At 41.8% G+C, this 24,919-nt stretch overlaps 1 protein-coding gene across 2 annotated transcripts; it reads left to right on the forward strand.

The window, feature by feature from the left end:
- The first annotated feature begins 112 nt into the window (after positions 1 to 112).
- On the forward strand, positions 113 to 24,207 carry Ero1L (endoplasmic reticulum oxidoreductin-1-like protein). Of its 2 annotated transcripts, none has more exons than XM_055071755.2 (13): positions 113 to 359; positions 4,086 to 4,205; positions 7,130 to 7,213; positions 9,936 to 10,001; positions 10,693 to 10,769; positions 11,715 to 11,788; positions 12,556 to 12,676; positions 13,587 to 13,633; positions 15,861 to 16,191; positions 18,995 to 19,061; positions 20,141 to 20,227; positions 21,695 to 21,816; positions 23,702 to 24,207. In XM_055071755.2, exons 1-13 carry the CDS (start codon positions 261 to 263, stop codon positions 23,751 to 23,753), a joined length of 1,347 nt encoding a protein of 448 aa, XP_054927730.1. In that variant the 5' UTR covers positions 113 to 260; the 3' UTR covers positions 23,754 to 24,207. The 2 variants fall into 2 exon arrangements, with proteins under 2 accessions (XP_054927730.1, XP_050036270.1); XM_050180313.3 differs by lacking the exon at positions 113 to 359 and adding an exon at positions 3,494 to 3,772.
- The last annotated feature ends 712 nt before the right edge of the window (positions 24,208 to 24,919 follow it).

Below are 24,919 nucleotides of genomic sequence, written 5' to 3' on the forward strand. Positions count from 1 at the left end.
AATGTATAATTCTATTTTCATATAACAATAATTTCTACTAGTCTTGACATCACAACTTTGCGTGTTTGCAAAAGTATGCCTTGCGAAAATGCGGCTTCTCTCCAGCACAGATATGGAGGGTGGTGAGGCGAAGCTGTCGTACAAGGAAGTGTTGCGGTAATATGTGCGATGTGCATCGAGCCGGTCACACGCTTTCGTGTAGCGGCATTCGCGGGCAGTGATTTTCATCGAGGTTTATTTTACATCGAGACTTTATTATCATGGTGAGGCATAGCGTGCCCTTACTTTTGTTCGCGGTGATCATCGGGGCCTCTGCCCGGAAGGAGGATGGTGTCACGAATGATTCGTGTTTCTGCATGGTAAGAAATTATCGCTCCTTCTTGGTTTTGCAGAATCGAAAGCTTTGCCTGCTATCACGTCTTGAATATTTCAACAGCTCGATACGTCTTTACACGCGTAAACTTAAAAGTAAGACGAGCGAGCGTACTTTTCCTGTTGTGCAGTTGTTGACAGCTAGCACCATGTCCGATTCGGGTTCCTGCTTGACGATAGCATTAGTTTCGCAGTTTTCCTTCACCGCTCGCATTTTCACTTTCGTGCGGAGGCGAGTCTCCGCGATATTCCGTCAACTCACTGACAAGAGTCAAGGTTGTCGGAAGCTGGACTAGCGAAGCACAGAATAGTTAGTAGGCCGTGTGTCTAGCGTAAAATTTATCGTTACGATTGCATTGTGAAGTCACGGCAGCGATTGCTTTAATATAAGTTGGCTCTGATCGTGCTGCAGGTTGCAACTTCCCAGTTCCATTTTGAAGTGTAACCATATGATGCAAGTAAACATATGTGAACACAAGGTATAACCGCCGACTTTGTCGTGCGGCCCCATCTGTCAAATGCGTACAACGATCGCGTAATTTATCATCTCTAATGCCACGTATCCCTACAGCAGTCAGCTGCGATGGCTTTAACATTTCGACGTAGTTTTCGCGGTGCAGTGGCACGACAGGCGAACAAAATGTTTTCCTTTCTGATCTGTTACCCGCCACCTGTAGACTCGGTGGTTGCCCCAGTGGGGAATGTGTATTCATTAATTTCATCATTATTCTTTTTTTTTTCTCTCTCTCTCTCTCTGCGCAAAGTGTTAGTTTACTTCAATTGTTGTGTGTCTTTGAAAATCGAGGTATCAATTCAAAAGCGAAATGTCCATCGATTAATGTGCCGGCAATTTTCGACGGCATGTTATACTTTTTTTTTTTTTTTGTATCGAACATCTAATACCCCCGTCTCGTTACATATGCAACACTCGCATATCGCATGATCCTTTCACTGGCGTATTGCAATATATATGTGGCACGTGCTTTCTCTCGTCTGATCGATCGAATAGATATTCCATTACCTTAGGTGACACCTTCACCGTTCGCTTTACCGCACAATGCCCGACTGTTCCTTGCATTGTACAGCTGCGCTTCGCCGCAAAACCAGTGTATGCCGTTTAAACTAGTGCATGCGGGAAAGCCGCGCGGGCGCGCTCCAGGCGCTATACCGAGCGCGCGTTTTTCGAGCCAGTCTCTATTCAGAGCAACGTTGTGTTTTCCCGTCCCTGCTCGGGCGAGTCCTTTCACGGCGACCACAATGTATGCATTCGCCACGCGTGAGAGAGCGCGTCGGTGCACTTTTGTTGTTGGCGCATTACTTTCCATGCCTACGTGATCGGATGCACGCTCCACACCTTTTAGCTGCCGCGCCCCTCCGTATGACACGTTGAACTGTCGCAGGTCGATATGACGTCACCTTCGAAAGTGATGCATGATGTGTAACTCTGCCTGCTTCTACAGAGATAACACAGCTTTACATGTGACACGGCCGTTTCGTGTTCGATTTTGGGCGCTTTGCGTCACTTCCGCCCCGTTAGAGAAACCGCGGTGTGGTACGCCCCCGCATTGCTTTGAGTCCTGCGAAGGGGGCTTTGCCTCGTAGCATACATTTATTGTAGCGAAGCATGGACCTGCGCTTACGGCGTGTGTGCTGCGCGTGTAGTCTTTTGATCTTTGTGTTTTTTATTATAACGTCATTTCTCTCGTAAAATCGCCTTGTTTTAATATATATGCCGTATCACTTTGCTTTTGTCTGCGCGGGTCTTGTTACTTTCTTTTCTAGCAGCCTGCGAGGATTGTAAAAGTGAATAAATTAATAAAATTTGCGCTGCGCCTGCCGTCCACCTGTATTTTCGTGGCAAACATGTGTCCGGCAGCATGTATATGTCGTCATTCAATAACTGTGGATACATGCATCACCGCGCTCAGCGTGCACGAGCCTCTCGTCAAAAGCCTTGTGCCAGCTGCGTGAAAGAGCTCGGGCCGCTTTTTGGTTTTTCTGGCGACGCTCTTGAACTGACGGGCTTGGCAGGCAGCAGCCTCTTCGTGATATTCTGAGCGCGCGTGCGTGGTTTGATGAGCGACGTGGCTTTCGCGAGGGAAGCGTCCGCTGCGTGCTTACTCGGATATGTTTTGGGTGCGAGTCAATAATTAAAGCTAAATGCGGACGTGATGTGTGCCGCACCTGTTTGACGGTGGAAAATGAATCCCTTGTGGACATTACAATTTAAAGGGATCAAATGTGATTCTTTATGCAGGTTTTTATACGAGTATCGGCGTCGTGCGAAAGAACTAGCTCGATCGCGATTTAAACATGTGCATTAACTCCTTCAATTCCTTGTATAGGCGAGACGTAAGGAAATGTGCATTTACGATGACAAATAACTCAAGAACGCTCGTGAACCGTGCATTGGGCGCACGTTAAAAAAAAATATAAAAAAATATACGGGGGTCATCATTAATCTGTACCCCCCCCCCCCATTACGGCGTACCTCATAATCAGATCGTGGTCTGGCACGTAAAACCCCAGAAATGAAGAAAAATTATGTGTCTCGAATACCTGGCGTCATTTTTATTACGATCTCTATAATGATCGAACGGGCAGTTCGATTCTGCAGTTGCACGTACCACACCTTCGTGCAGTAAAGCTCCCTAGGTTAATTATTTCAAATCAGGCGATAAACACGCTTGCCGGCTCACATCACTTCCTCGTGGAATTTTGTGTGGCTGCAAGAAATAATAAATCACCTTTTACATGTAACCTCGGCGTCGTTAAATTTGATCGTTAATATGCTAAAGGCGACAAGGTATTAGCGTTTAATGGAAAAGTTTTGCATCATACGCGATAGAGGTTTACTCCCCGCCGATCGTAATGTCCCGTGCGCCCCGGTCGTTAGCAGACGACGCGTGCGGCCGGACGGCCCGGCGTGCGCGGTTTGCAATCGAAACTTGCGGCTACAACCGCCGGTTGTTTCTGTGCCTGGCGACGACGACGAAACCCGGCTGCTTGCCGCCGTGCGTGGTCACGCGAGCGTGTGCTCTTCGCATGTCTTCTTTCTTTCTCTCCGCCGCCGCCTCCTTATCGAGTGAGAAATTGAAAAAGCCCCCTAAGCTCAGCCGGCGACGTCGCTGAGCTGCTGCCGCGGCATCTTCTGCTCTAGCGCTACGTCGTCTGCTCGCGCGCGCCCGTATATAGCTGGGATATGATATCGTGCGCAGTGTCGGCATTTTTAGAATATTGCGTTTGCCGCCGCGAACGTGAGTGCCTGTGCGGCCGACGTTCCGCGGCCGCGGCGTTCGTCGTCGTCTCGCTGCTTGTGGCGCTGACGGACCGAGCGTGTTGTCTGCAGCAGCAGAACACGCGCCGTTGCGATCGAACGTCACCGGACATATTCGAGCACGTAAGCACATACGCACTGTCACATATGGTCGCGATCTCGACCCGTATTGTGCGCGCAGCGCGTACGTTGACTTTTCTTTATTTGTGACTGAGCTCATTTGTATGCGTGTTTTGTAACTTTGTGATCTTTATCGCAGACACAACTACCAGGTCACTGTGTGTGTGTGTGAACTTTTCTGTGCTCACGTTCATGTTGTGCAAAGGCTTACGGGCTGCGCTTTTGCAGCTGACAGCAATTGCGCAGTGCGACACAGACGTTTAACAGATTGCTTGTTATTGATTAAAAAAATAACTTGCTTTCTCTTTATGTGCAGCTACAAGGCAAGGTAGATGATTGTGCTTGCAATATCGACACCATTGATCACTTCAACAACTTCAAAGTCTATCCCATCCTGAAGAGCTTGTTACAAAAGGACTACTTCCGCTTTTTCAAGGTAAATGCAAATGTGTTTACTGCATTTCACCTGTAATGCGAACACCTGCGGCAAGTTTATTTTTTTGCCACTTCTGCTCCGTGTATATATATATATATATAATTAGTATACGTCAGTCTGAAATGCATGCATGACACATATTTGTAACTGTCCGTAAGGGGCTATTGTTGCAAAGCAAAACTGAATAGACATACCTGCAAAATCTAGTGATTTCTTCGTAAAGTTTACAAATTCGGGCTCATTCAACGATTTCACAAATGCTGCACCATGTTTACGAACAATGAATTATGTTTGTGAAAAAGTTTTAAAGGTGCTGTACGATGTGGTGGCACAAGATTACAAAAGATCCATACAAAAATTTGAGGTGGTTGTGCCGCCTTCTTGCGGCAGTGCAAGGTGCCATATACCAGGAGGGCATTTGCTTTGAGCAAGCTTATTCAGTACAGTTCCAAAAGAGGGCAAAATTGGCAACAGTAGAATTGCTGAACAAAGTCAGTACAATCTGAAGCCAATGTGTTGCTTGCCAGTCTTTGCTGTTCCAAGTTTCGCTGCTGCTTGTGTGGCTACATTGTCTACACATGCCACGAAAGGTGTGTGCTCAGAGCAAAGTTCTTCAGAATGTGTGCCAACCTCTCTACCCCCGCCTGCAGTACGTTTACAAATTTTAGAGCTTGCAAGTTGGCAGGCATGAATAGAGGTTGTGTTCGAGCAGCCATGATGTTTCACACCTGTAATGATCTCATTCACGTTGCATCTTTTTTGCCTTCCGTCTCAGTACCTATATATAGATCACTATGTAATATCTAAATTATAATCTCATTCATATTATTTCTGTCATATAAAAATTTGTTATGAAGAATTCTTGTTTTATGAATCTCTTTATTTTATTGTATTTTATTTCTTCATACTGACAACCCTCTGCTGAGGGTTCTTACGCGGAGTGTTTAAATACAGGCAGACCATATATGCAGGTGCATCAAGCTGCAGCGGAATCACAAAGATACATGTTTAACAATTTTTCAAATTCACAAACATCACTGGCATTTGCCAAAAAGCTTGGTATCGCGTTCGAAAGTTCAATCACGGCAGGGAAAAAAAAAGCGGAATACATCACTGTGAGCAAAGTATGGGCGTATAACATATTGATGATTAACACAACTGCTTCGTTTACCTGGAAGCTGCACATACTCATCTTTGTTGATTTTTAAATGTCCATGTAGTATTCTAAAAAACACTTTCAGACGATTTTTTTGCCTTTGTACTTCTAGTGTTTCCAGTTCACAAGACTGCAACATCAATGTGACGAAATCTAAACGGTGGTACTTTCAGCATATGAAGTGCGCAGCACGACGTTGAACTTTTTCTAACCTTGCATCATTTCTTTCTGATGAGGGCTCCAGATGACTGAGGCATATTCAAGTAAAGGTCTAACTAAAGTTTTATAAGCTATCAGCTTTACATGAAGCCTTGTCTAGTTTTTGCCTTAAGAAACCTAGTCTCTGGTTCGCCTTCGAGCACACATTTTCTATGTGCGTATGCCATGTCAGATTATGCGTGGCCGTAACACCTAAATATTTAGACCGGTTAGCACGAACTAACAAATTACCATCGATGTAATAGTTAAAAGACAGAACGTTTACTTTTCTAGTCATATGTGTGTATGTTGATTTAATGTAGTTTATATTCATACCCCATAATTTACACCATCGGCTCAAATTTTCTAAACGACGACTAATTCTGAGTTGATTCTGAATGAATGAAGTTTTAATATTTGAACATATCCATGAGAGGAGCTCATTTATTTCCTTAAAAATGCAGAGAATGAGACTGCATGCTAGTGTGAGCATCTCGGTGTGATGTTAAATCTCTCCTGTGGGAATCCCATATTAGTTATGCTACATTTAACATATATGTAGGGTCTTGGGTTTGTTCTTATATGGATGTGTTTGAAGAAAAAAATTTAATGTGCCTGCATGGTGTGGGATTACTAAACATGTAACGATCTGGCCGCTCTTTCTTTTGGAACTGAGCAAATAACGTGTGTACCAGACGCAAAGTTGTATTTAAAAAATATGGTAGTGTCCACTAATTGATGTTTCGTATCCCTGCAATTAGGTTGTCTATAAAACTAATTGGCTACTGAGCAAGTTGATTATACTAAATAATCTCAGTTCTTTCAAAAAACTAAATTACTGTAATAATTTAAGACGTTATTTAGTTACAAAACTACTGTAATTTCTGAGTGATGCTGCATTGCATTAGTTTGTTTAATTTTATATTTTCTTTCCATTAGTTTGTTTAATTTTATATTTTCTTTCTACATGAATGCTATGAAAAAGCCTTCTCAAATTAGAGTATGTTAATGTGCTTTCCAAAAAATTCTAAAGGAATGTCAGGGGCTGTTCTAGGATATTGCAAGCGTCATGTCAAATAAGGGTATTTTTTTCATGGCTCTTAATTTGTGATGTGCTGTGCATTTGCTTATCATCCAGTCTGATTTTTTTTTATTTATTTCTTTAGCATCAAGCTTTCTTTGTCACAAATTTCTGGATAGCCTGAATTTAACTGTTTGCATTGTTAATCCTGTGCTTACCTCCCTTTCTTCCTGTTGCAATGATTTGTGACAATGTGTATGCGATAAATAATGCTCACCCTATATCTGTGACTTAGCACAGGATTCAGTGATGAGTGATGGTATGCTGTATGTATATCTGTTGTGCTGTCCTTGCTGTATATTAAGTGATGCATCATTGTTTTAAGCAACTGTATTTCTTGTAAGGATGTCATAATGTGCAGTTTGCCTTGTGTTATGTGACTTGTGAAAAAAATACCTCCAGAAAAAAAATTGATGTATTGATGTTGAAGCATTTTATGACACTTGCAGACTGCCTTAATGGTTTTCTTTCTCTATTTTTTTTTCTCAGGTTAATCTAAAGCGCCCATGCCCTTTTTGGGCAGACGACAGCCACTGCGCCCTTCGAGACTGCTCAGTGACTACATGTAGCGAGGTACTAATTGTTTCGTACATGTTTTGTTGCGCTTTATTTTTATTTTGCTGGGCAACCACTGTGTTATTTTTCTGCGATGGATAATAGTTTAACCAACTTGATAATTACAGTTTTGTAATTTAATTATAAATTAGCAAACAAATGGTTATTGCTGTTGTCGTTGCTACAGTTTGATAAGCACTTCCTTTATGGAGGACACCAGAATAGCGGGGGCCTTGTTGACATGTCTAGTTAACACTGCAGTCAATATAACAAGATTTAGCCACTAAGTACTTCAAGTGCCTCTGAGCAGTGTAAGGGTTGGAGGTCGTAGGGAGGAATTTGGGAGGAACTAGGCGTACAGGATTTATTTACATATTTTTATATTAGGACAAGGGATACATTCGACAGTCTAGCGTGACTCCCAAACGGAGCATGCAAGACGAAGCATACAGCATACGAGCACGAAGCTCCAAACACGCAGCACAGAGCACGATCACAAGCACACTGGTTTCACTGCCCCCACCAAAGTGAGACGGGCTTCGCAGAACTCGGGGCTTACGTCTTAAAAGGCGCGTGGGGAGGTGCCGCCAAATACCTTCCCTCGGGGACTCCCCCGCTCACGGCAGACCAGGTCGGCGGTGGCGAGTTCAGTAACAAAGCCTTATTAGTCGAACTCATCTCAGCCTTCCCGCGACAGAGAGTCGCTGACGCGGCGTATTGTCCTCCTCACACAGTAGACATCGTGACGTCAAAGAGGCTGGAGAAGGACGGTCGGTTCCTAGAAAACGCCAACCCTGCTGCTGCAGCTGGCTCAGAAACTTTGCATGTCAGCACCTCGGCAAGCCATTCCTAACAGCAGATCATCTTACAAATATGCACAGTGCAGTTATTTTGAAAAGCTTGTTGCAATTCCTTTGAAAGAAATTTTTATCCTTGAAATGTACATTTTATTGTTAGCAAAAAGAACAGCAGGAAGTCTTTTATTAGACAGCTACCGAGCTGATTTGAACGAAATTTGTTACATTCAAGAGAAAATGCTGAATTCTAATGACTGACCACATAATTTTGATTTTGGGCCTCGTAGTATTTGCAAAAATTGCTAGAAATCTAATTGCATTATAAATGCTAGAAATTGCATTATAAATGCAACAATTTGCAATTATTATTCATGTGTGCAGAAACTTACTGTCTTCATGCATTTATAAATATAAGATTGCTTGGAGAGTTGGAAACATAAAGCATAATAAATAATTCCACAAAGATGTATGAAGCCACCAGCTCAAAGACTGGATGTATCCATGTACAACCCATTATTCCTATGGCAGTGGAACGATCAGTTATTTTTTGTAGGAAAGCTTATGTGTTATACGTGCTATTCTTGGAAGTTTTTGTTAACCAATTGTGAATATTTGTTGCTTGATTATATGCTTTCTCCTTTGTTTTTTGACCATCAAGGCAGGCACTGTGAGTGTTTGTTGACTAGTTCCCAAAGCAAGTTGATGTCGCAGTCAAGTTATAATGGCTGCATATGTAAACATAAGTGCATATTTCAAGATGTCTTGCTTTCTTTCGCGGTGGCGGGGTTGGCTTCAGAATGGTGTCGCATTAATTCTTTTTATTGCCTAAATGATTTACAGTCATACATGCTTTAATCTTTAGTTCCTTTAGCATTCTACTTTCACAGCATGACAATATTGCACCTACTGACACAACGCCACCATTATGCAGGCTTTGGTAGCTAATGCAGCTTTCTCTTTTTCAGCTACCAATTCATCAAAGCATATACAACCAAACTCGAAATTGAATATAACGAACACGGATATAATGCCATTATTGGATATACATAACAACACATATTCCTGAAATGTTTCTTGCTGATGTCTGCATGTTACAAATGCATGTTTTAACAACTATAGGTATTTCTGTGTTGGATGTGACTACATTTTAACTGTTACTTCATTTTCTTTATTGAACAGCCATCTAACATCAAATGCTTCATATTCATGTGGTGTTACAAGTTCCTCCTTGTGAAAAGTAGATTTTGCATCGAGGCAAATGCCAGGAAGCGGAGGCTAATTTTATGAAAGTCAGTTTTTGTCCATCATGCGGTATATCTCGTAACTAGTTTTGACTGACTGCTGAAAAGAAGGTAACGTGGACTTTCTTAAAGCCTTTTGATGAAATTACCATCAGCCATTAATTAAAGTGGTGCAGCTTCTTTGGATTACAGTGTGTGCAGCCTGCTGAGCTCGGTGTTCCTTTTCTGTAACATCTGATCCTAAAATTCTGAAAGATTTGTTAATTTGCATCACTTGTAACCTGATGTAGTGAACTGCGTGTCTTCTTTGCCATTAGCCAGAGCACAATGCAAATTAGATGCAAGTAGTATTTGATGCTAAAATTTGTGCAGACGTGTCAACAACAGCTAGAATTGATGCAGACAGCCCAGCCACTGTAATCACCCATCATTCTTTCTTTTGTCTTATTGTTTGCACTCTTTTCGGTATCCCAGCTTCAAAATAGCTAGCCCAGCCGTATACACTCGCGTGTTGTATAACAACTGCAAGCTGATGTAATGAGTTTAACTATATTCTAAACTCGGGGAAACGCTGTCTCCAGCGATCACACATGCATTTCATGAACATCTTTATTGCATTCTGTTGTGGTCTGTCAGTGTTTCCAAATGCAGTCGTCACTGCTTCACTATTGTGTTTCATATCGTGAAATTTTTTACTTGCAGGACAGCCTTCCTCAGAGTATCAGAGGCCATGAGAGGAATTACATTCCAAACGACAGTGTGTCTAAGGTAAATCATTGGTTTTAATGACCCTCTTCCTGTCAGTTTTATAACTCTGCAGAGAGCTACCGTTTTCCTACACAAGTGTAGAGGTGCAGGCTTTAAAAAAAGACAAAAACAAATGAAAGTCCATAAAACGTCCATAGCACAATTAATTTTATGCCTTTTGATATTGTTCCTTTGTACTCAACTTTTCTTGGATCGTATTTATTTTAGTTACTTACTTTTTAATTATTATGCATCAAAGCTACATAAAACCATTTCATACCTGCCAACTTCTACAATTTTATCGTGATGAACCGATGTGTAATGGCAGCTGAAATTTTTGCCACTGTTACGTTACTATTTCATGAATAAATTTATGCTACTAATATGGAGCAGAACCTGTTCAGTGTCCCTATAGAACAAAGTCGGCGAATATTTAATAAACAGTGAACATGGTGAGTAATCAAACTGGTATTTTTCAGTTTCAGCTAGGTAGTATTTTTTAAATTGTAAGGTTAATTTCATTAAGAATTAACCTTGGTTTGCATTGCTGCGTCTTATGCAAAACTCTTTAAAGTGCATTGAAATTCTTTCTACCGTCATGGCATTTCCAGAAGGTAGTGGCTTTGTTTGGGATCTTTGATTGGGATCTTTGTGCACCATGTTACTTTCTTGTGAAATCTTGCTGATGCATTTTGGTGTGGTTCTCTTTCAGTATTCCAGGGGGGCAAATGAACAGGACTCATGTGATGAGAACCACGCCGGCCTGGGTACAGTTGACAATACTATTAGGCAAGCTGTCTGACTCTTTTCTTTGTATGCCATTAAGGTTTGTTTATGCAATAAAATCTTATTAAAAGGGCAGTTAACAGAACGCCGACCAAAATGATGATGTCGAAGAATGAATTGGTCGGCATACTGTTAACTGTCTTTCTAATTTGAAACTACTTCCTGACCGGACAAGATATCATCCACTTACTCATTTCACGCAATAAACTATCTTCGGCGTGAGAGGGTGAGGCTGTTTAGACAATTCTTTCAATAAATGAGACAGTTTGGCATTCATTTGCTTAGTGTATATAGATTCAGTGTACTCGTGTTTACTTTCATTAAGTAGGCCCCAACAGGTCATGCAGGTAAGGTTCAAGTTATTCAAATGTTAAATGAAATTGAGTTTACAAATGCTTTGCACATTTTAGTGTAAAATTTAGCATGTCTGAACTTAAAATAATGCTGAATTCACTGTTGCTGAATGAACAGAAGCAAACAGATTTCTCATCTGAATGCCCTTTTATTGAGTGCTTGTGTAAATTGAACCTTGATATAATAAACATGAACACAACGCATTATTAGACGTAACGAAATAAATATAAAATGTTTCTTGCTGATATCAGCATGTAATGAATATATGTTTATAGTAACTATCAAATATAGTGAAAGTATTTTTGTGTGTGATGCAACTTTGTTATAAGGAGGTGCAAACATAATACATTTGCTTGTCCTACATCACATCTGGATCCCTAAATTTGTTGGCTTAGCTGCATGCAGCTGTTAGACAGCATTGCATTGCGGTTCGTTAGTTTATTATAGCATCAATAATAAGCAACCCAAGCAAAAGAAGGATTCACTTGTTTGGAACTGGGTTGCATAGACTCTCACGAGATCATCGTTTCTTCAGAGCGGTGAATGTGGTGTGTACAACATAATGTGTTTTTATTATCTTTCTGTTGCATGCAGTGATGAAAGCTACAAGGAATTCGAACGATGGCAGAAGCATGACGACTCTCAGGACAACTTCTGTGAGATGGATGGTAAGAAATTTGAGTCACTTAAGAAACTTGCACGAGTTGAGCAAGATAAAAGAAATGGAAAACATAGCATTTGAGTTTGTTTTCTGTAAAATAGTCCGAGATTTTTAAAGTTTTTTAAGGCAGGGCAGACTTCTTTTGATTTCTGCATTGTTCAATATTCTTTTGCTGCGCATAATTCATAGAACTCATATTTTTATAACTACACAATTTTTGTATAGTTCACTTGATATTGGATAATATTAGAGATAATTGTCTTTGATGTTGTGCCACCTTTCAGTAAATGCTGTTGTGGGACGTTCCCTACATTGCATAAGATTGCAGATACTGTCTGCCACACGCTGTGACCTTTTCGTAAGAGCTTTTTTGAGATATTTTTCATATTAGATAAGATTAGAGATAGGTGTCTTTGTATGCTGCAACCTTTTCATGGCACCTGCATGGAGAGATTCTGTAAGTGGTATGTTAAATAGCTCTCAAATGAAAAGCAATTCTCTGCTTGCTACGTTCTTGTTGTTTTCACATAGCTGGTATTGAAACAGAAAGGTCGGTGGCCTGGTTGAGAAACAGTTAAAGTATAATTATATTGTGCAAGATGGTTGACAGGAGCCTTGCATATGGTGCGACTTTGCTTGATGAGAGCTTCTGTGTATGACATACTAAGCTGCAACATGATAAAAAATAAACTATGCTTTTGTAGCTGGTCTTCAATTGGCATTCTCATAGATTAGGCTTGACATGACAAAAACTGCCATCGCTTTGCATTACAGATGAGTCATCGGCAGGAATGGAGTATGTTGACCTGAGCCTTAATCCGGAACGCTATACAGGCTATGCTGGAAGCTCTGCACATAGAATTTGGAAGAGCATTTACGAGGAGAATTGCTTCAAGTAAGGCATTGCCTGTGTCACATCCACATGAAATGTACCTTCGATATATGTCTAGTATGTTGCTGCTCAGTGCAGATGTGCCCATTTCATGCTGTGCGTTAACAGTGCTCTGAATGGACCTTTTTTTCTTAATTTACAAGTGCCCTTCTGTGCATTGCATGTTTGCCAACTAATGGTAACATCAGGCTTGGTTCAAATGAGTACCAAGTGCTAATTGTGTGTACTGGGGCCTGATCCTGGCACGTGGTTTCGTACTGCTCCCCAGCTAAAAAAAAAAAAGCCATTCAGTTCAATTGGATGTCTCAATGTGGGACCCAATTGGTTCCATTTGAACATCATTGGAAATCCAGTTTGGTTCCAATGGGCATCATTGGAGGTATATTTGGTTCCAATTGGACATCATTGGGGCTTGATATATCAATTGGAAGTCAGTGGATGAGTAATCCTGTAAAACAACATCATAGTTGATAATAATAATTGCATAGTTATGGGAGTCTTCAAATGAAAGATATTTGTATTCTGGTGTGATCAGTGGAGAGAAGCAGTTAGCGTTTGTGAAGTTATACATCTGTCTTGAAATTTGACTAATTTCTCTTGAACCACTGGCACCATTTAATCAACAAAATTTTTCCTTGTTTTTTTTTTTCGTTCCTTTATTATTTTTTTTAACAGCGAGATAACCAATGAAGAGTAAGCATTTTTGCTTTAGAGCCAATTTTATCTTGCACTGCACCAATCATTTGATGTTCACCCATTTTTTAATTGCTTCACATAGCAAATGTCTGTCGGTAAGATTGCGGCAGAACCATAATTCACACATATGCAGGTGCTATCTGGAAATCTGGGAATCATTCATGCACTGCTGGTTGCTAAATTCCTTTCACTAATAAGGGATTCCTTTGGTTTTCAGACCTAATGTTGGTTATGGCCCATACACAACCTCCAAAAACCTCAATGGTGAGATCATTTTAAAGTGCCTTTTTCTCTTTAGCTTTCTTTTCATGATTATTTCTGCAGCTAGAGGGGCCATGGCTTACCAATGTCACAAAGGCAGTAGAATGTTCATAGAGGTACTCTACAGACTTAGCAGTTTATTTTTCCATGTGTAGCTCACAGACCAAAGGCCTGCTTCATACAGTTTCTTAAAGGGGCCATGACACGTTCATCCGACTAACCTCAGTATATCATTGTAACTGAGAACAGGGGGGCCAATATGGTTATGCGTACACAACAAAACGGGGATGTCAGCACACATTTTAACCTGCAATTTCAACTTGAGATCACTGCTTTCAAATCCCTCCCACCGACAGCGACCGTCATTTTTGTGTGGCTTGCCTGACGTTGTGAGGTGTGGGGGCCACTGAAACCAACATTAATATAGATCAACCAAAATTATGTGCATGCTGTACCAAGTGGGTGCGTGCCCACCACTGTACAAGTGCATCTCACGCTATCCGCCGAGACGCACATGCAAAAACAAGACCATGAAAAACGCACTTAATGTCATCACCCATCACAGTTGCCTAACTACTGTAGGTACTGCTGCAATATAAAAAAAAAATTAAATATAATAATGTACCACACTGAATGTGCTCTAACTCTGCCAGCATGCCGTGGGAAGCACACAGTTTTACATGCAAGGCGTACTTCAAGCTTCAAAATTTGGTGTCATGGGCTCTTAATTCACCTAGCTTAAACAGTCAGAGAATCAGCTGTTCCTGCTATTTATTGTTATTGTTTATCTCAGTGCCTGCCAACAGCTGAAGGGCCCTGGCAGCAGGTCATTAATGCATACAAGAGCATAAACACAATAAAATAAATACACAGAACAGAATTTCCAGCAATAATGCATACTAAAGTAAATGACAGGACTGTACTGTAATGTTTTGTATGAAGACTGAAAGTGAGAGAAGTATTCATTAAAGAACCTTTCACCAGGTTTGGGCATTGCAAACAAATAAGCCTCTCCTGTATATATTATAGTGCCTGCCCCTTGACAGCAGAACTGCGGTCACTATGGAGGGTGCTTCTTTTCGAGTAGTTTGCCACAGATTAATCGGGCATGATTAGGTTCACATCAACATTCTTTCATCACGGCTCATGTGGAAGCAAATCAGTGAGCTCAGAGTGACTGCAGCTGCTGGTGAAAGTCGTCCAAGCTCTAGCAACAGCTGCTATAAAATGTATTGTAATCTGGCGCTACGGCAATGGACCCTAGCCCCTATGCATTTATGCATTGTGGAGTGTTTGGGCAGGCTTTGTAAATGTACAGGAGGCTGCAGGCTGGCACATAAATTCTGTAGTGATGATTGTGTCTGTAAGATATTAAGCCGTGAAAGGAATTGAAAATGCAAATGAAAGCCTGTGTGCCCTTTTTGCTCAGAGCAGCCGTCCCCCCCAAAAGGCAGCACTTTTGTTAGGAGTACTGACCCAAATTTTGTATTGTGCTTTTTTTGCTTTTTTACATAGCTATGAACCCCATGGCTATCGTATGAAAACTCAATTTCTCGACATTGCCACAAATAATTAATTACATCACTTTTTAGTTGACCAGTTCAATATGTTTGCCAAGCGCAGTACAGCTTTGGACGTAAAGACTATTCATGTCATCAAAACCTGACATAACAAACAGGTGCCAGTCAGCCCAATGCAGTGGTTGAAGGCCATACAATGATGGTGTTGCCAAAGCTGCCAAATTGGCCCTTCCGATTGTGCACTTTTGGAAATTGCAGGGGGACCCTCTCTACCCGCTTGTTTCATTGTGTGCTGTGTGGCACAAGTTCTTGTGTAATTGGCAGGACAGCAGCATCTGCAGAAGGGGAGAAGAAGAAAAGATCTAGCTTCACTTTAAAATTTTGGATCAGTACTATTTTAAGGGTCTCTATTACTTGATTAATGTTGCTAATTGGGCGTGTTGGTACATATTTGAAATGGCAGCAGCGCTAAAAAGAAAGACACGGACGAAGACAAGATGACAAGGACAAGCGCTGAACTTCCAATAGCATGATTGTGAGTGGTTCACGAAAATATACATGCTGTCCAAGCCAGAACTATTACGTTGCAACCCACATGCAGGGCACTTGGGAGACTTGCCAGCCTGTCTGACTGGCTTTGCTCTCCTTTTGGGAAGCTGTGGTTCAGCCTGAGTACTTATTGTCCTGATTGTCACATCCTCTTGTTCCAGCCATGTGCTTGGAGAAGCGGGCTTTCTACCGTGCCATCTCAGGCCTCCATGCCAGCATCAACGTGCACCTCTGCGCCAATTACCTAATCCGAGACGGTCCGCTGGGCCAGGCCGTGTGGGCTCCCAACACGGCCGAGTTTGAGCGGCGCTTCAACCCTCATTTGACCAAAGGCGAGGGACCCCAGTGGCTGCGCAACCTCTACTTCGTCTACCTCATTGAGCTCGGCGCCCTGGCCAAGGCGGCGCCCTACCTGCTGCACGAGACGTTCTACACAAGCGCCGAGGATGAGACAGTCCCCACTGCGGTGCGAGCGCTCCTGGATGCTGCTAGGTACATTCACTTTCTGATGGGACTATTGACTTGCCATTGTATTGCAATAGTAAATATATGTAAATTCCAGGCGATTTCTAGCCATCGGCTAGAATAAACCAAACATAACTGCGAAATTGTGCTTCTCATCTTTCTATATACAGTTATATAAGGAACTTCAATATAACGAAATTCTCAATATAACAAGGTATTTAGCTTTTCATAACCTCTTGTTCATAAAATACCATCCATTTAGAACCTCGATATAACGAAGTGGGTTTGTATGCCATTTCAATATTACGAAATTTCACTGCCGCCGCAAAGGAATGCCGAGACTAAGAATGCTTCTCAAATCGCATGCCGCGCGACAAGAACGCCCGCTGAAGTGGAGCCACATCATGTTCCATATAAAGTCCAAGTGCGACAAGATCCTCTCGCGCCCCACGCACTGTGTACTTTAGGTGCGAGTGAAAATGTGCAAGGGTGAGAGGAGAACAATGGTTGCTTCACAAGCGCTACCTTCCTTCACTAACAAAGGGAAAGAGGGGGAGGGGAGTGAGCTCGTGTTAACGTGATTACGCACGCACGAGGGAGCGGGGGGCAAGTTGGCGCGCGTCTCGGCCGTGGCTGTGCATGGCTGTAAGCACGGCTGAGCACATACGCAGCTGCGCACCCTGCTGCGTATGCAAAGAGTGGGCATGCCGAGACGGCGTGGCACCACGTAAGCTGTCTTACCGCACGTTTAGTATTGGAGGTTGCGTAATCTTGAGTTTTGGTGAGCCAGTGGAGCGAGAGGCAGATGAAGCATTCACTCCCCACTGCCTGCACTTTTCCTGGGTGACGCTATCAGCCACGAGGGCGGAATGCACGTGAAAGCGTGGCTGGTTTCACTTAATTCTTACAATCAAAAAGATATTGTCTATGTACGTGGCGTGAAACCGTCTCATTCGTTGATGACTCCCAAATTTATCAGAATTAGTTGTTTTCCCATTCAAAGTTACTTTTTCTTTTATTTCTCAATAATTTAGAAAATTCTGCAGCCCCTTTTCGTGACGATCAGCAACTGTACCTATTTGCATAAAAAGGTCGAATTTCAATACAAAGAAATTTCGATATAACAAAGCCAATTGCCTATTTTACCGACTTTGTTATATCAGGGTTTAACTGTGTGTGTGTGTGTGTGTGTGTGTGTGTGTGTGTGTGTGTGTGTGTGTGTGTGTGTGTGTGTGTGTGTGTGTGTGTGTGTGTGTGTGTGTGTGTGTGTGTGTGTGTGTGTGTGTGTGTGTGTGTGTGTGTGTGTGTGTGTGTGTGTGTGTGTGTGTGTGTGTGTGTGTGTGTGTGTGTGTGTGTGTGTGTGTGTGTGTGTGTGTGTGTGTGTGTGTGTGTGTGTGTGTGTGTGTGTGTGTGTGTGTGTGTGTGTGTGTGTGTGTGTGTGTGTGTGTGTGTGTGTGTGTGTGTGTGTGTGTGTGTGTGTGTGTGTGTGTGTGTGTGTGTGTGTGTGTGTGTGTGTGTGTGTGTGTGTGTGTGTGTGTGTGTGTGTGTGTGTGTGTGTGTGTGTGTGTGTGTGTGTGTGTGTGTGTGTGTGTGTGTGTGTGTGTGTGTGTGTGTGTGTGTGTGTGTGTGTGTGTGTGTGTGTGTGTGTGTGTGTGTGTGTGTGTGTGTGTGTGTGTGTGTGTGTGTGTGTGTGTGTGTGTGTGTGTGTGTGTGTGTGTGTGTGTGGTTCAAAGAATAGAAGCACTTAGTAAAACATAACAGGACGTCGAGCCTTCATCAAGAGTGCCATTACAAACTTGCACGTGTACAGACAGTGGCATTAAAGAAAGAAGAAAAAAAGTTTGTATTCACGATTTTGCTTGCTCTTTCTCGCTTCTTTCTATTTTACGGAGCAAATTTTATAAATTGAAGTCTGTGTGCTTAAAGTTGCACTCTTGATGAAGGCTGGACCCCAGCCGATACATCAGTAATGTCCTGTTATGTTTTCCTAAGCATTTCTATTCTTTGAACCATTTCTGTGCCGGATCCTGTGATTTTATGCTTCACTGATATGTGTGTATGTATATATATAAAGTCCAGTACTTTAACTATATTAGGCCACAGATAGATGCCTCAAGAGGTAGAATAGAACACCCTTCAGAATTTCCCATATGCAAGCCAGCGTGTTGAGATGCTTGGTACGTTTTTGGAACACTGACGGTTTCCCAGTAGTCTCATCTCCTTCTACTCAGCAGGAGCTTCCTTGCATGCTGCATTGTACCAAGATGTCGCACCGACATATACTTTGAACACCATCTGATGAGTCCATGCTCAACGCTAGACCTTGCTATCGTTGTTAGTGCTTCGCCCTTCTGGCAGTTCTTTTTTATTTTTATTTCTAAAGGTCCAAATGCTTAGCACAAGAAGTGTGCTTGGGCAGGCCATGTAATGTGCAGAACAAATAACCAACTAACAATGAACAAATGGTTCATCGATTAGCTTAACAGGATGATGGGTGCCATAGGAAAGGCCATAGGCTTGATTAAATTAGGAAATTATCACGCACATGATAGAGTCAGCTGATTCGAGACAGGAACTAGTAAGTGGATATTGCTTGCAGAGGCCTTCATACTGCAAGAGACATAAAGGCGATGGTGATACTGAAAGATCATGACACAGGATAAAAATTTCTTACTCTGGTAATTCAGTGGCGGATGCTGCAGTTGCTTAACACAGAACTGAACTTGCACCTTCTTGTTGTCTGTCTTTCATTAGCAGTGCACAAATTTTGTTTAATCTGTTACTTATCACCTTATTTGGCCTCTTCTCATGATGGTTTTCTTTCCTGCAGGGAATTCCCACACCATTTCAATGACAGTGCTATGTTCAACGGGCAGAAGGACGCACTCAAGCTTAAGGTAAAAACTTAGTATAGTCAAACATTGATATAATGAACATGAATACAATAATGAATTATCAGGTATATCAAAGTAAGTCTAAATCCCAAATGTTTCTCGCCAATGTCAGTATGCACTGAATATATGCTTTTATTTTTACAAGTATTGGATATAACAAAGATATTTTTGGGTTGTATATGAATTTGTTATTACGAGGTTTGACTATATAATGAATGAATCCATGTTTCCTTGATGTGTGTATTATTTACCCTCTTGCTGTTGTAGCTACTGAAAGGGTGTTGTGACCGAGTGCATAGGCAAGATTATTCAGGGCCTTAAGGAAATGGAAGTACCAAAAAGAAAAGAAGGAAAAAAAACTGATGTCTCTGTTATATCTGCTAAAGTACCTCCCCTATCGTAAGGTGTTAAGAAATTAATTGTCCTGATTGTGGCGATTAAAACAGTGCCCTCAGTTTACCACTGCAGTGCTTAAATTACAACGACGTAACACCGTTCAACCTATATACACATAGACAAACTGCAGTGTGCGACTTTGTGAACATGCATTAGCTCTGCTGTTGACTTCACTGCAGTCAAGATGGCCAACCCCATTGATTTAGGCTCGTGCATGAGCTTTCCAATTGAAATGCAACTGCAATCCAGTTCATGTAGAAGAGTTAGAAAGCCTAACAGATGTAGACAAAGGAAAGAACACAATGGCACAAAAGATTTGTCCGTTTGTTTATTTTTATTTATTAGCCACGCTGAATTTTCAACAAGAATGCATGCCAACTAACTCAGTACAGCCTACTCTTCTGTAGTCCAATCCATTTGCAGCCTAATCCAATTGCGACACTATATTGTCACGAGTTTTCATGGAAGATGAGATTAATACTTGAGACCAAATTTTTGCAACTTTAATGCTAAGGTAGTTGTTAAGAAGAGGAGAGGAGCAACTGCATTCATCTGGGTGTAGTAATCGCATACATCCCTGTTATAGCTAAATAGGTGCTTTTGTACTCTATGCATCACAATGGCCACTTTTCTTACAAATTTGCAAGCTGTTTATAGCTGTGACTTGTTTTGCCCCATCACTTCAGGAAGAGTTCAAGGCACACTTCAGGAACATCTCGAGGATTATGGACTGCGTCGGATGCGACAAGTGCCGGCTCTGGGGCAAACTTCAGGTCTGGATCTTGTAACCTTTGACTCTGGAATGCACAGTACTGTTGTGCACACAATGTCGTCCTTTTCTTGCTGATGTTAATTTTTTCACCAGAATATCACTGTTATTACGTTATCGCTTGAGGCGCCCACTGTATCTGAAATTTGTTGAATGTTGGCACTAATTGTATAGCAAGAAAATCTTAATCAGAACGCATGCAGAATGCTAATGTCATATGCACCCACGCACTAGCAATTACAGTCGACTCCTGTTAATTCGACCCTGACGAGACCGACGAAATTGATCGAATAATCTGGTGGGTCGAATTAAACAAGACGCAGAAAAAACACCAAGACATAATGCTGTTTCATTTAGAAGAATTTGCCTGAAATTCTAACACGCCCCCAAATCAAACACGTGCCCGCTTAAGTTCTTGTGTATTGAAAATAGAAAACTTATAGAGAAATGACAACAATGCTTCTAAACAAAGTATGAATCTAACACGCGCACCCGATTCTTCAGCGAGAAAAATGGACAAGGGCCTAATATGTTTTGCACAATGGCGGCCAGTTTTCTAAAGTCTGCTTTGCCGCAATACAGTTGTGTTATGCGGTAAAGCATATGAACGCCACGAAGGCGGTTTTCGTTTGGTATCTCATTGCACCAAACAGGCAATCCTCGGCCCAGTCTTTTGGTAAAAAAGAAGTGCGTGTTAGAATCGAGTAAATACCATAATCACGTTGTGAGCTACCGATATTGCTTGAAAATCTTCCTAGGGCATGCCACTTTGCCAAGACATGCTGCCGCTAAACGGTGGCTACTGGCCTATAACCGTAGGGGTGTTAGGCGTGTGCATGCTGATTGGTGCGAAAGCAAATTTTAGGATCAAAATAACAAGTGTTTGAGCCCATAGAAATGCAATGGTGCCGGTCGGAATTGAATTAAAGAATCGAATTAAGGGAAGTCTACTGTACTCGGGAATGTACGGCGAGATGTATCATAAACAGAGGACGAACTTGGCTTCCAAGTTTAAGTCCAATTCAATAACAGACAACTGGGCTCATTGCTCTTGTAATTTGGGTGTTGCTTGCCATTGTGGGCACAAGTTTTCCCAATAAAGGGTTAGATTCTTTGCTCACACTCTTGGCAGTGTTAAATTCTTCACTCTACCCCACTATGGTTGTGCAATGGCTATGGCATCACACTGCTGAGCATAAGGTCGCGTGTTCGACTCCCGCCCACAGCAGCCACATGGAAACAGAATGCAGAAATGCTTGTGTACCATGCTTAATGGTGCATGTTAATGAACGTCAGGTGGTCAAAATTAATCCAGAGCCTTCCACTATGGTGATTCTCATAACCAACTGTGCAGTTTGAGGTCGTTGAATTCGGGACAATGAATTCGAGACGTTTAACCCCACAACCTTATTTTTAAAGTTCATAGTCACTAGAGTTGTAAGCTAATATCCTTTTTTATTTGTACCTGTAGGTACAGGGTCTCGGCACAGCTATGAAGATCCTCTTCACAGACAAGTCACGCCTGCCCCCCGAGAACCCAAGGTTCCATCTGACACGGTCTGAGATTGTCTCTCTGTTCAACGCTTTTGGCAGGTACGGCCTCTCTCAACGTGAAAAATTTCATGAAAAATTTGCATAATCAGTTTTAATATAATTTCCTGGATATTGCAAGTTGACTTCCGAAACCATGCTGAAATGGACGTCCCATGCATTGTACCTATCAAAACTGAATAGAACACAGAACTGAAATCAAGGCAAGGTCCAACTTCATTGTTTTATCTGGCCACTCGTAGGCACTAGGAAAGTCCTAAGCTAAAGGTTATGCACAGAATCGATTGGCAGCCTGCAGGCACCTATTCTAAATCTATGAGGGTGAACCAGTCTTTGCCCCTATTTTTTATTAGCCAAAATAAGGTACATACAGGCAATTACAAGTATAATGTACTATTCTGCGTACCTTACACTATTTTTCACATAGTCCCCACGCCGGCTCAGACGTTTGTCCCATTGTAGCACTAAATTTGAGATGGCCCTGTGGTAGAATTCGTCTGGCTGACTGTGGAACCACCGTTGGACTGGTGTTTTAGCTTCATCATTGTATGTGGATCGCTGTCCTGTCAGGAACTTCTTTAATGGAGCGAAACTCCTTTCCCCACATGTGGGCTACATTTCCCTGAGGATTTCGATAGGCATTCGTCTCTTGTTCCATAGAAAACGAATCACACTTCGTTGCTCATACGCCATGAATGTGTGAAGCACAACCGCCATCTTCAACAACCAACAGCAGCGCCGTGCCGCAGAGCTACTGGCAAATAAGGCCAGGCCGGTCCAAGAAAGGTCCGCCGCTGGGAATCTATATGTTAACTTCGCATTTAGAGCCGTAATTTGGCAAAAAAAAAAAATAGGGGCAAGGACTTTATGACTCAACCTTGTATTTCTAATCGAGAACTGCTCTGTCACCTCATGGTAAGTGATACTGAAAGGACACAATCCACACTCCAATTTAATGTCACCTGAAACTTGACACCACTAGGAATTCAAGGACAGTGGTTAAGAAGCTAATAGTCAGGATAATACACTGGAGTGGAAGCCAACACATATCTTGTTCTCGAACCAAAAATAAACAAAACTATTAATTGAGCGAGTGCTTGAGTCAGATTGGTTTAACCATTACAGTAGACTTCATTGTGGGACCGCAAGATTTGTCTAAATTACCAAAAAGTCAAGTTAACAAATGGTGACAAAAATGAATGAATTAAATTTCTTCTTTAGATTAAGGAAGACATCGTGAAGAAATTCTTTGTTGGCCTCACTGTAATTGCCACGCAACTCTATGCTGAACAGACGAAGCAAACTGCTGATTATGGAGCTGCGAAAAGCAGGAACATATGACTTTGCAGGCGGAAGGAGTGTCAGCCACTGAAAAATAAAAATAAAACAGCTTTATGCTTAGGGAAGCAGTTGCACCATCTACTGGATTCAGTATGTGTTCGAGCTTTTAGTAACCGCTGCGCACCGATGGGGGCAGTCAAATTTACTAAACTGGCATGCTTTCATGTTCCAGCTAAATGTGTTTTCATAGTCAAGGGTACATTGTGCAAAGGTACGTTGTGAACAAGACCCCCGTATGGGAGCCGGAACGTCTTGGTTTCTTTTCTTTTAATGTTTTTGATCTGCGTCCGTTTTACCCTTGACTGAGCAATCCCGACCAGACGAGTTTTCTTCGAACTCTTGATCTTTTTTTAATGAGTTTTTCTGTCATAGTCAATGTATGTATGGTTTCTCATAAGGCCTTTTTGATGCATTCAAGTTATCCAAAAAGTCGAATGAACCAAGGTTGAATTACCGGGGACCAACTGTACAAATATTGTAGTAAAGGAACTCACTCCCCGCATTATACTATTGCGCAAGTAAGGTATCTGGAAAGCAATGCAAGAAAGAACCTTGGTACGAAAACACCTATTCTTTTCCTTTCTAGGTTATCAAACAGTATCTACCACCTACGGCAGTTCGGCAAAATGCTGTCCTGAGAGTGCCCTTCGACCAGCATCACCACAAAGGATGGAAGTGTGTTTGTGTGTCCTTGTGTGACCTTGCAAGTTGTGGAGTGAAGAGAGATTTGAGCTGGACTCGTTTTGAATCAAGTGTGCTTGCAAGCTGTTGTGGCAGCCAACGGCTGCAGTGATATCGTGTGTACTCGTCATCACCTGTGCTCAGCCCTTTTTTTTTTTTTTTAGCGAGGGAACCCTCTATCTGGTGGCAAACGGCTGGATGACTTTGTACACATTGTAATTTACTTTTATCTCCCAGCGATGTTATCATCGACGTCAGATTGTACTTATATGCTATCTTGTGCAATATTAAATACTTTCGTTTTCATGTCAAGTGCTTATTATCATGCTGTCTCGAATGTCACAATTTCTACATAATAAAAGATCCTCATGCCACTATCATGAGCATGAAATAAAAACTGCTTAACAAGTATGTGTTGTTACTTCTTCAACCACGAAAGAAAATTGTGAGAGCATTACCTCACTGCAGCGCCATATGTTGCTTCAATTTAGCATAGTCATAAGTTTGATCTCATAATGCAACAATGGAAAAACAAATTTTTTTGAGCCTTCGGGATTTAATAAAAATTTAGAAAGAATTTCAACATTTTATCATATTTTTACATACCAAGCTCCAGCTGGATACAACTTACATCTGCCTTGCCTACGCCCTCATTATCGCCAGCCACTGTTCCTCTGCGAGGATGCAAATAGATTGTACTTAAAACTTTACGCGTTACCAAATAAGGCGTTAATCACAAAAATAAAATTATTAGCATGTAATTTTATGTGTTTTCACTGGTCTATTATAGCGGGTCGGTGAAAGCCCAATTCTTTATCCAACTGAAGTAAAATGCTTCGCTGTAACTATTTATTGTCGAGTTTCACTTCAGTTGGTAGTGAAGTTTCATGAGTAAAACAGGTTCGGCAATGAAATGAACTGTGCCACGAAGTTTTGAAAAGTGAAATGCTCGGATTCCATACACTTTGTCCATGTCTATTGCACACCTCATCGCTTCCGCTGATGAAGAGACATCAAGAACAGCAGATGCTCCAGAGGTATCAAGTACGACGCCGTTTTGAAAAGGCCGAATGACAACAATTTTGTTTGCTTCTTTGATTGGCTGGCAGAGTGTAACCACTTC

The sequence above is a fragment of the Dermacentor andersoni genome, chromosome 7 (genome assembly GCF_023375885.2).
Source record: "Dermacentor andersoni chromosome 7, qqDerAnde1_hic_scaffold, whole genome shotgun sequence".
Lineage (NCBI taxonomy): Eukaryota > Metazoa > Arthropoda > Arachnida > Ixodida > Ixodidae > Dermacentor > Dermacentor andersoni.

Coding starts and splice junctions, on each gene's coding strand:
- Ero1L (XM_050180313.3), top strand. CDS start 3,575: ATGATATCGTGCGCAGTGTCGGCATTTTTAGAATATTGCGTTTGCCGC. Junction 10,002..10,692: donor CAAACGACAGTGTGTCTAAG/GTAAATCATTGG, acceptor GTTCTCTTTCAG/TATTCCAGGGGGGCAAATGA. Junction 13,634..15,860: donor AACCTCCAAAAACCTCAATG/GTGAGATCATTT, acceptor CTCTTGTTCCAG/CCATGTGCTTGGAGAAGCGG.